General features: G+C 53.9%; 1 protein-coding gene across 2 annotated transcripts in view; it reads left to right on the top strand.

Annotated features, from left to right (window-relative positions):
• Tmem63c (transmembrane protein 63C) overlaps window positions 1–8,751 on the top strand; it is a 36,747-nt gene extending 27,996 nt beyond the window's left edge. The window contains exons 20-22 of one of the 2 annotated variants that reach the window (XM_048799064.1): window positions 1,111–1,223; window positions 2,666–2,734; window positions 5,925–8,751. In XM_048799064.1, coding sequence (XP_048655021.1) covers window positions 1,111–1,223; window positions 2,666–2,734; window positions 5,925–6,125 — 383 coding nt within the window. In that variant the 3' untranslated portion in view covers window positions 6,126–8,751. The remainder of the gene's footprint in view (window positions 1–1,110; window positions 1,224–2,665; window positions 2,735–5,924) is intronic. The other variant, XM_015494291.2, reaches the window with a different exon arrangement.
• The last annotated feature ends 2,930 nt before the right edge of the window (window positions 8,752–11,681 follow it).

The following is an 11,681-nucleotide window of genomic DNA, read 5'->3' on the forward strand; positions in this document are numbered from 1 at the left end:
ATCTTCTCATCCCAAGCCCCGAGTCTCCTGCAACCAGGCCTCCTCCTGGGCTCGCTCTTGGGGATCAGAACGAAATGAGAGGGAGGGAGTGTATTGGTCGATTGTCCATTTACAAAATCGTGACCGCCCTGTTACAGCCTTCTGTCCTGAATCCTGAGTTTTCCCCTGAACATTTCGTTCTGAGCCTTTTCCTGTGTTATTAAGAGACGGCGTGTACACCTGCCTTTCGACGGCTGCCTCGGGGCTGCTGGTTGTCAGCTCTCCATTGGGGGATGGGGAGGGGTTTTGTCATTTTGTATTCTTCCACAACCACTAGGGTCAGCAACATGAACAGTCACCTTTGACTGTGAAGGGCCACTTTCCATATTTACCTAGTTAGAAAAGAAAAGGAACCCATTCAAAAGGAACTAGATACTCCCATGTGGAATACAAATGACTTTTGATTTCTGGATCGCTGTTCAATGCCATTACACAGGTAATAAGCATGCTCAATCTGGGCTCGCATGGAGACGTGGAGTCACGGGTAGTGGCAGAAATTATAACTCCCAGGTACTTCCCAGGGACCATGGAGAAGGGAGTGTGACTGGTCAAGTGGAGAGGTAGCTGACTGGTCAAGAAGGACTCAGGAAGGACATGCTTAATGAGCTGATATGGATACTTAGTCAATCAAAACCTTTTTTTTTTTTTTTTTTTGGTATTGGGGACTGAACCCAGGGGTGTTTTACCTCTAAGCCACATCCCCAGCCCCTTTTTGTATTTCATTTACAGATAGGGTCTCGCTATGTTGCTTAGTGCCTCACTAAGCTGCAGAGGCTGGCTTTGAACTTGCAATCTTCCTGCCTCAGCCTCCCAAGCCGCTGGGATTATAGAATCAAAACATTTTTTTTCATGGAATCCACAAGATACCAAATTCTGAACTGGCCAAAGAGAACAGAGGGATGGTGTCATCAAAACTCATTGATTCTCAGAGAATTGGGCAGGGTCTCTGCCCCTAGCTCAGAGCCCCTCAGGAGGTACTGGGATGGTTCCCAGCTATGTGCCAACCATCTCGGCCTAGGCGTCCACCCAGCGCTCCACTGCGCTACGCTCACCCCCTTATCTTCTTTCCGGCAGGTTCCCTCCACAACATCACCTTCTTTTCCCTGACCACCCTTATCGTTTCCATGCTAATTGCCTTTTTTGGCGTTTTTCTGGGGAAGCTCCGGACAGTCCATGACTATGAGGTGAGTTCCTGCCTGCCCTTCCTCCTGGGTTCTCCCAGTCCCCGCGGACAGGGCTCTGAGACACCTTCCTGGCCCAGTCACAAGGGCACCACATGGCAGGAGGGTCGAGCCTCTCTCTGGGACTGGGGTGTGTGTGCACACGCTCGCCTTGCGCTACTCGCTCAGGCTGGGCCCCCTCCAGAAGACACTGCCCTCTCTTTTGCCACCTGTGGGCACCTCCTCCAACCGCAGACAGCCGCTGGCCTGCCCCTCCTACCACGTGAGTCCACTGTAACCTCTGGGCCATCAGCACCATCCCAAGAGTTGAGAGAGAGGGCAGAACAAAGGCAGGTGAGGGTGGGGGCGGTGGATGGGACGATGACCTGGGGCAGGACGGAGAGTCATCCCACCTTTAAGAATCCCAGGCTAGGAGCTGGAGGCTCTCTGTTCGGAGATGGCGGCCATGATTCCTCTGGCTCTGTGGCAGGGCAGCCCAATCTAGGCCACATAGGAAAAGGGAGCCAGCCCATGTCCTCTCAGAGCCCTGCCAGCCACTCTGTCTATATCAGCATTTCCCAAAGTGACTGTCTGCCCAGGGAATTGGAATAATGATAATTCACAGATACTTCCCAGGGACCATGGTAAGAGAGGTGGCCGACGGTCAAGAATGACCATGGTAAGAGAGGTGGCCGACGGTCAAGAATGACCCATTTAACGGGCTGATGTGGATACTTAGTCAATGTTACGTATGTTTTGTTACGTGTTACGTATGTTTTGTTACATATTTATTTTTCCAGTTAACTTTCTGCTTATGGCTACTGGAGCAGAGTTTGTTTATAACAGCAAACTGTTTCCTTTTCAAATGAATGTAACGAAAAGAAAGTCGGGTTCTAATGGCTGACGCCCTGCTGAGTTGACAGAGGGAGTTCTGTGAGGCATTTCCCTTGGTTTCTGGTGTCTGTGTCCGAGGCTCTGGACACAGGCACCTCCTATCCTCTTGCCTGGTCCCCCTGCCCCATTGCTGGCCAGAGTATCATGCTAGGGAAGGGCCAGAGTGAAGGACAACGCCCCCTCCCATCTTTCTATTACAACAGTGTCACAGGATCTGGTTGCCCATGTCACTCTACAGAGGGCAGGTGGCAGAGAACCTGGACTGGATGAGCTTAGGACTCCTTCCAAACCCAATAGAGGGGCATCCTAACCCCTAACTGTGGTCCCGTCTTTGAACCTCAATTTCAATTCTGCTTACTTCCCCTTTTATGATCCTTGGGAAGAAAACATTCCAGAAGGGACTCCTGGTATCCTAATCCTCTCCCTGTCCCCTTGGGCTTCCATCCTTCTCTCTGGACTAAAGTTCTGGAAAGAAGAGTGTGGCAAGAGGCCCAGGCCCAGGCTTCTCGGATGTGGGGATAAGGCAGCAAAGAGCAGCCCCCACTGACCCTCTGTCTCTCTCCCTGTGGCAGTCCGAGGAGGAGATCGAGACAGTGTTTGACATGGAGCCAAGCAGCACGTCCTCCACGCCCACGTCCCTTGTGAGTCACCCCTTTCACCCTGGGGCCAGGCAAGGAGGGCGGTACCTGCAGGGGTGGCCTACTCCAGTGATGTTGGGGGGCACCAGCTTAGTGCCCATCCTGGGTATTGGGGAGGAGGAGCTGGGGCCTCTGGGTTCCCTCCTCTGACGCAGCAGGACTTGGCCCAGGTCGAAATGCTGCCGTGGCCCTGGCTGAAGAGCCGGGATATGAGAAGATCCAGCAATTACTCGACATTCCCTAGAAGGCACCCAGAGAGGAGGCAGCCAGAGAGGATGTACTCGGTCAGGGGGACCCCGATCTTAGAGACCTCATTCGTGTAGACCCAGGGGCATGCTGGGGCTCGGCCTCAGGACCCAAGGCTGCCTCCAGGGCACAGGTGCCAGGCAGAGCGGCGCAGACAGAGCTGCAGGGAGCTATTGGAGGATGCACCAAATGGTAAGGCAGGAACAGCACCAGATGAGTGAGCCCTGGAAGAGCTGAGGCTAGACTCAGAGGCAGGCGCCAGGGAGCTGGGTGTGAGCTCCCACGCCCACGAGGCTGGGCCTGCGCAAGCAAGAGCACTCACCCACATCCCAGCCACATGTGCGCGTGCAGAGCCACTGAGGTGTGCGCTGAGCCTGGGTACCAGGTTGTCCATTCCTAGGTGCTGGGCACCTCGGAGGAGCATGAAGAAGTGCCTGGGCACTTGGGAAAGCTGGCACATTTCATGTCACTCGAGGAATGGAAGGAGGGTTGCTGGGGGAAACAGGGAGCGTGAAAAGCCTTGGAGGAAGAGGAGCAGCCTGTACCAAAGCCAGAGAGAGACTCTGGAGCGTGCAGGGAGATGGAAGGCAGCTTTCTGCAGAGTGGACTGAAGAGTGAGCCCTGTGGGCAGGGCCTGTAGGAGACGAGGCTTTCTCTAGTGGTCAGCAGAGCTGGATAAAAGTGCATAGACAGAAACCGAGACAGCGGTGACACCCACCCACCTGCACACAGAGCCGCCAGGACTCCAGGTTTGCCTCTCTTGGAAAAAAGCCTACAGACAGGGACAAACTCCTCCGAGAGGAGGCCAGAAGGAGAGCAAGACTCCAGAGCAGGAAAGTCCTTCTCCCCTGGGCCCTTCCCACAGAAGCACGCTCATTCTGTAGGCAGTTATCAAAATCTAAGGAACCTGGGGTTCTACCATTTTCTGTCTTTTTTTTTTTTTTAGAGAGAGAGAGAGAGAGAATTTTTTAATATTTATTTTTTAGTTTTCGGTGGACACAACATCTTTGTTTGTATGTGGTGCTGAGGATCGAACCCAGCACCGCGCGCATTCCAGGCCAGCACGCTATCGCTTGAGCCACATCCCCAGCCCTTGATCTTTTGATAAACCCAGACAATAAGAGGTCTTCTTCCCAAAGGAAGCTTCAAAAGGTCAAAAAAAAAAAATTGGGGGGTGCTAGGGCCTCCCACATACTAGGCAAGGGTTCTACCACTGAGCTACACCCCAAGCCCCAACAGGTCATTTAATAGAGACCACAGGACATTAATCAAGGAAGTGGCAGAACAAAGTTCAGTAAAACTATAAATCCTGTGTTGTTGTTGTTTTTAATCACTATCAGGCTGGAGAATATAGCTCAGTAGTAGAGGGTAGAGTGGTACCAGGCCCAAGGTTCAATGCCCAGTATTACAAAAAAAAAAAAAATTACCAGAATTTGTTATTTACTTACTTATTTATTTTTTGAGACAGGCTCGCGCTCTGTTGCCCAGGCTGGTCTTCAACTTCAGGCTCAAGTTACCTCCTGCCTCAGCCTCCTGAATAGCTGGGACTACAGGCACTTGCCACTGCTCCTGGCTTAGAATTTTTGAATCTTTCATTATGACAAAATTGTAGATAATTATGGGATAAAACAGATAAGCAAGAATAAGGAAATAAAAAGTTCATATTCTTACCACCCAGAGTTGATCACTGATACCCTGGTGTATATTCTTCCTAATATTTATATACATATATATGTTTGTATCTCTTCTAGGTAATTATGATCATATATATGTAACTGGTTACATCGTTTTTGCTAAAATTACATAATACTCTACGTATGGTTTTATAACTGCATTTTAGTTAACAAACACTATCTTGCCACATATATACATTTTTATCTCTTCAAATATCCAATCCATATTCAAATTGCCCTAATACTTCCAGAAATATCTTTTACAACTTGTCCAAACCAAGACTCAATCCAGTACCTGTGCTAGATTAATCTGACACCGGTACACCTGGTTGTTTTGTCCCTTTTATTTTAGGGGGGATTTGTTGGAGACACCAAGTCAGTAGTCCTGCAGTGGTCCCACCTTTGGGATTTTCTGGCTGTATCTTCATGTTCCCTTGTGGAAGATTCCACTATCTTCCACCTTCCTTGAAAACTAGAAGTTCCATTGAGGGCTTCATAGGCTCAAGTTCAACATGGGGGCTAGAATGCATTTGGGGTGTGCTGTGCCTCACCCCAGGAACATCTCCTTTATGCCCATCAACTATGCTGGAAGGACCCCCTGACTTTTGTCATCATCTATGGAGTTTAGTTTAGCACAAGCCCCACAGGGGTTATTTGGTTTCATTGAAATAAACACCTATGGAAAGGATTAACTCTATCCCATAATTACCTATTTTCAAAGTAAGGGCGACAAATCACTCTATTCCCTGGTACTTAACTAATTTTCTAATCTGCTGCACTCTTGGGCATTCCTGGGGCAGTTCCTGGGTTTGACATGTCCCACACCCCAGGTCTCAGATGGCCCTCGGTTTCAAATTCCGACTCCCAGGCCAACCCCTGACCCACCCCAAAGGAGTTCCGGTGGCCTGTGATGCTGCTTTATAAAGCGCACTAGATCCAGATTCTCCAGGTCCTAGCTCAGGAGAGCCCTGTCATCTCCCCTGGTTCAGCCTGATTGAGAACCGAGAATGAATGGAGCTTGTTTCGAAGGAAGAGTGGGCTGAGAGTTAGGTCACATGCCCCTGAACTAGCCTGGGAGATCAAGGGTGTTCATGATAGCAAGGGCAGCTAGGTGGGAGGGGTGGGCTGGCCGCAAGCTGCAGGCTGCCGGGGAGGAAGGAAGGATTGGTGGCTTGGAGGAGCAGAGGTGACAGGTGGAGCTGAGGGAAGAGGGTGTGCCCCAGGCCTTGCTTCCTTGTGACCTTGCCCCCATCTCCCCTCTCTATCCCGAGCAGCTCTACGTGGCCGCCGTACTGCAAGAGCCGGAACTGAACCTGACCCCAGCCTCCTCCCCAGCCCAGCACACCTACGGCACCATGAACAGCCAGCAGGAAGAGGGAGAAGAGGAGAGCGGTTTGAGGGGCTTTGCAAGGGAGCTGGACTCTGCCCAGTTTCAGGAAGGGCTGGAACTGGAGGGCCAGAGCCAGTACCACTGATCAAGACTCCAGTCAGGGGCCGGGGGACACCTGGCACGGGGAGGCAGGAGAGTGGCCCGGACCTCCCCACTCCCTCCCACAGACTTTGGGAAGCTCCAGGTGGAGACATCTGCTGCTCGGCCACAGCCACATGGAGACCTGACCTGCTGACCGATTAGAACGGGAGGCTCTGGGCAGTGCCAAGGGATCCCAGGATGGGATGGAGAAGGCCAATGCCAAGTCTTGGGAGAGATGGCTGAAACCCAGGACACAGACTGAGTGGTGGGTACCTTCCGGTGTCGAGATGGAGAAGGTGTGTATAAGGGAGGAGGCAGGAAGAAGCCCGCCCAGGCTCCCTGGGGTCTCCATTGCCCCTGCTCCAGCTGTCCTTCAGGGAGCTTCTGCTGCTCCACTCCCAAAAGAGGCAAAGGTATGTGCACTGGGTGTCACCCCGACTCTGGAGCATCTCAGCACAGGAGGATGAGGGGATCTGTAAAGTCTCTGCACTTACAGCCCCAAGCAGGGGACAGCCGAGACTGCAGACCTGAGCAGAGGTGACTGAGCCCCTTTCTGTTCCTCTGCCCTTGTGAGATGTCCCCAGGAGCGGCAGGGTGGAGGCCCTTTTCCTACTACTGCTAGGGTAGCTGGGACAAGGTTCCCCGGGCTCATTAAACCAGACCTGTGTGCATCCTGGTGAAGGGAGCCATGGCAAGTTCTTGTGGGTTGAGATAAGGTGGGGAGGAGCGGAGTCAGAGTTCAAGAAGGGGAGCTCTTACCCCCAAACTCCGGGGCAGTGGGAAATGGTCACACCTCCCCAAACCCTGGGGCTGAGTAAGAAGATCCTCAAAGCCAAAGAGATGGCCACCAAGTGCTTCCCCTGCCTCTCATCCATCTTGAGTCCTGGGTCCCCAGCTTGGCCAAGATGGGTGACAACTAAGGGTAAGAAATCCAGGCTTCAAAATGAAGGCACTGGCCATCCCCTGCCCTCCAAGTAGGATCCTAAGTGACCTCCAGTGTGGCCCTGGCTAAGACACTGCAGACAAGGGTGAGGAGGGATGAGGGGTGCATCTCTCCATGGAGAAGCCTTTTCTGGTGGGGCAAGGATGACCTCCCAGAGCTGCCTCCCACTGAGGCTTGGAGGAACTGAATCCTGAACAATGCTGGTGACCCTCAGCACCTCTGCCACCATCCTGGGGGAGGGGGGAGGAGTAAAGGCCTCTGCCTCTTGACAGGCTGCCATCAGGATTACCATGCCATCAGCATTACTCAGCCAGGGTCCTGAGTAATGACCCTGGCTGCATGTCCAGGCCCTTCTGGGGCCTAGTAAACCACACAAGCCAAATTGCATGGGGTCTGCGAGTTCCTGAGCCTCTTGAGCCCCCTCCTCCATAGGTCTGGCTCCCTCCCTTCTTCCAGCCTGCTGCAAGTGGGCCCAGGTCCCCCTCACCTCAGTGTGTCCACCGTCCCAGGCACATGGCTCCCTGAATGCAGATCACATAGGCCCATCCCTAGTCTGACTTTGCCCAGCTTCAAGCCTCACCCCAGGTGAGAAACAGCCACTCGAGGAACCTAGAGCACTATTTTCCCAGGGCTTAGCCCTGACTTTGGCACGGAAGATCCTTCCAGAGAGCTTGGGTCATCTGGGGAGGAAGCTATCTTCCATCCCTTCTCCAGCTTGGAATAAAGGAAAAAGTATACCCATCCAGGCCCCAAGCACCCAGATCCCACAGGAACCTCTCCCCTGGAATGTTACCCACCAAGGAGGGGAAAGCACCCTCCTGTAGCTGAGTGGTCCAGCCCAGAAGGGAGCTCTGCCCACAGTGGGAAATGACCGGCACCAGGCCCTACCTGCCCTGGCTAGTGGCTATTTGATATGTATGGGGTGTGGGGTGCTGACAGAGGCTGGCCTGGGGCCTGTCCTTCCCTGGGCACTACTAGACCTGCCCCTGGCCCTGCAGCCCTGCTGGACTGTTGCTGCTGGTCCTGCCACCGGGCCTTCCCTCTTCCCCCACTCCCCTGAAGTCCATGGAAGCATCGTATGGGAAGGGCTCTGCAAACAACGTGGCAGACGGCTGGGGACTTCCATCTAAATCTGAGTCAAGTACTGGTGTGACTGTTGAGGAAGTGCCAGATCTACTTGCTTCTCTACTTTTCCTGGAGACCCAGGGCCATGGAGAAGGCCCTGCTGAGCATACTTGACCTCAACCTCCCATGGTCACTGACTGGGGACCGAGGGGTCCTTCAGCTCCTCACATGCATACCACATCCAGGCCCTCCCTGAGAACCCCCCCTCTCCCACCTCCCCTCCCAGCCCACACCCGTCTTGGCCTGTCTTCCACCATCCCACCCTTCCCCACCCCAAATCCATCCATAAAATCCTTTCTGGAGGGAGCTGCCTCTTGGGGACTTGGTGTGGCCTAGAGCCTCCCAGAGGGGCCTCCCCAGGCCTTGAGCAGCCCCGGCCCTGCCTGCCTGGCCCTCAGTTGCCTCTGGAAGCAAAGTGCCTATCAGCAGCATTGCGTCCTCTAGGGGCCCTGGAGGTGTTGTGGAGTAACCTTGGCCACCACCACTAAAGGAATGTGCCAGAATGCTGAACCTTCTTGTTATCAATGCTATGACTGTGCCTTGAATAAATAAGTCCTCCCAACCTCTGCCGGCCTGCGCCTCTGCATCTGGGCCAAGCCAGCAGGGCCCTCCTCTACCTGCAAGGAACCAGAGCTCCTACGGGATAACCCCCAGGGCCTCCGGGCCCAGGCACCACACCTCCCTGCATGGCTTTTGCCCCTGGGGCCAGGCCTGCCCCTCAGCAGTCCTCTCACCCCTGAGGCCTTCCCTGGCGCTGACCCCAGAGGAAGGCCAGGCAAGGGCTGCCTTCTGCTGGAGGGATGGGGAATGGCTCAGCCTCCCCCTGCCGTGCAGAGGTGAGAGAACTTGAGTCATCCAGGAAACCCTAAGGGCAGCCTCACTGGAGCAACAGAAGCCCCAGATGAATGCTGGGCCCTGTGAGGGGACAATTGGCCTCTGCCAGAGGAGGGACTAGATTTCAGGTGGAGGCCCCATGAAGAGTGACAGGGCTCAGGTCTACGCCTAGCAAGAGACAAAGGGGGTCAAAAAGAGGTTGGCATCAGGGAGGTGTGGGGGGCAAGCTGGGTCAGGCCTGGGTAGGACAAGAAATGCAAAGGCTGTCACACCTGTGACAAGGAGGAGAAAACGGGTCCCTACCCAAGGAAAATGTCTCTGGGTAGGAGACTCTGGATCTGGCCTTTCCTTCATCTAGCTGATGACCTAGGCCGGTTACCTCACAGAGAAAGTCAGGGTAGGAGACCAGGCACAGTGGTGCACCCCAGCAATCCCAGCTGCTCCAGAGGCAGAGGCAGGAGGGTTGCAGTTTCAAGGACAGACTGGGCCACTTAGACCCTGTGCAATACTATATGATTTTTTTTTTCTTTTTAAAGACAAGGTCTCACTCAGTTGCTCAGGGCCCTGCTAAGTTGCTGAGGCTGGCTTTGAACTTATGATCCCTCTGCCACAGCCACCCGAGCTGCTGGGATTACTGGCATGAACCACGGTGCCCGGCTTTACAAAAAACTCAGTGGTAGTGTGCCCCTGGCTTCAATCTCCAGTACTTGAAAGAGAAAAAGAAGGGGTAGGAGTCCATGCTCTGCCCTATTTCTGAAGAGATCAGAGTCCCCCCGCCGGGGTCAAGGAGGCTTCCTTCCCATTGCTGCTGTGGGGACAGAGGATGAGTCCAGGGGTGGCTGCCTGAAGACTGTACCCCACTGCCCTCACTGTGCCTCTCCTTAGGCCCTCATTGTCCATCAGTGGGTGTGGGGCCAGAGATCATCCTCCTATTTCCTCTCCCCTGAAAAAACAACTATTTTTCAAGTCAAACCAGATGAAACCCACCAGGGCTGCTGAATGCAGGGGACAGAGTGGCATAGACTCCTGCCTGATTTTAGAGGGCTAATGGCCGCTGCAGGAAAGGGCCCTTCTCCTGGGGTCTATGCAATCCTGTCAGCTGCCTCTGAGGGTCTCCTCCAAGGGGCCAGCAGCCTCCAGGGTCCCCAGATGTCAGGCCCTGGGCTATCCCTTGGTTTAGCTGCCCTGTCAGGGGACTCAGGCAGAGACAGACATACAGACAAGATGTGGAGCCCCAAATAGGGGGTACCCAGGGAAGGCTGGCCCCTCTGCTCAGCCATCCAGGGAGGCTGGGAGGCCTACAAAGCAGCAGGGTGACTGGGCATGGGTCTGTGGGAGAGGCACGGTGCCAGGGAGGCCAACAGGGCTGTGTCCATGGGACACTAGAGTACCAGTCTGAGCACCACACAGGGCACTGCCAGGTCGGGGAGGTAGTAGGAGTGCCCAGGGCTCCCAGAGCTGCCACCTGGAGCCCAAGCAAGGGCGGCCAAGAGGACCCCCAGGGCAGCTCCCGGCCACCCTCCCAAAGCCATGGCACTGGAGCTGTGGTACTCGGGCCTGTCCTGGGTGGTGGTGCTGGCCCGTGGTGCTCTCTGGAAGGCCTGGCGAGCATGGGGGCTGGAGGGCTGGTTCACAGAAAGACAAGCTCCTGGGTTCGCTCAACAGAGCCTGTTTTCTGAAAATGTGATGGTCCCTGGCCTTGACAACGAGCAGGCCAGCATCAGTCAAGCCTCCGTGGCTGGGTCCTTCAGCCCAGCCACAAGTGGGAGTCTCTGGAAATTCTTAAACCCAATGCCCAGACCCCATCCCTGAACAAACCAAAATTTCTGGGGTGGTGCCCTGTCACCTCCGTTTTTACAGATGTCCCCCAGCTGGCTGTATTGTGCAGGGAGAGGTAAGGAGGCTCAGCATCTCACCAGCTGGGGCACAACTTCTGTCATAATAATCTTTCTTTTCAAAAGTGTGATTACTGTTTGGGACACACCAAGCCTCAGGGGGCCCTCTGACTGACTACCTTGTCACCTGCAGTAGCAGTGTGGAGAATCTCCTCTTCCTTCAAACACAGATGCCAAAGTGGCTTTCATGCCCATTTCTATGCAATAGAAGGTTCAAGTGCAATAAACAGATTATATAAGGGGCCATCAGGGAGGAATGAGTGCTTTGAAGAAAGGACAAAGCAGGATGAGGGCAGGAAGTGACTGGAGATGAGGAGGATCCAAGATGAACTCCATGAGAATAGAGGGACCACACACAGGTCCCAAAGGGCAGTGAGGAGGCCAGAGTGGCCGAAGCAGCATGAAGATGGGAAGGAGAGGGTCAGGGTGAGGCCTGAGAGCAGCAGGCTTTGTAGCCTTGGTCCGGCTCTGGGTTTTACCAATGATGTAGGAAGCTACTGGAAGATTCTGAGCAGGGGAGTGGCAAGATCCTCTTATGTTTTTAATTTTTTTCCAGTGTTGCAAAATACACAAAATATTTACCGTCTTAACCATTTTAAATATATAGTTCCCTGCACATTTATAATGTGTAACTCATCCCCAGTCATCTCCATGAGTTTTCCTCTTGGAAGCAATGATTCCTGGAGATTGTCATCCTCTGTCCCCACAGGGAGGAGGCCTGTGAGAGCTTGAGGAGGCCCAGCATGAGTGGGGGTGGGGAGCT

Source organism: Marmota marmota, unplaced genomic scaffold, assembly GCF_001458135.2.
Source record: "Marmota marmota marmota unplaced genomic scaffold, marMar, whole genome shotgun sequence".
Taxonomy (NCBI): Eukaryota; Metazoa; Chordata; class Mammalia; order Rodentia; family Sciuridae; genus Marmota; species Marmota marmota.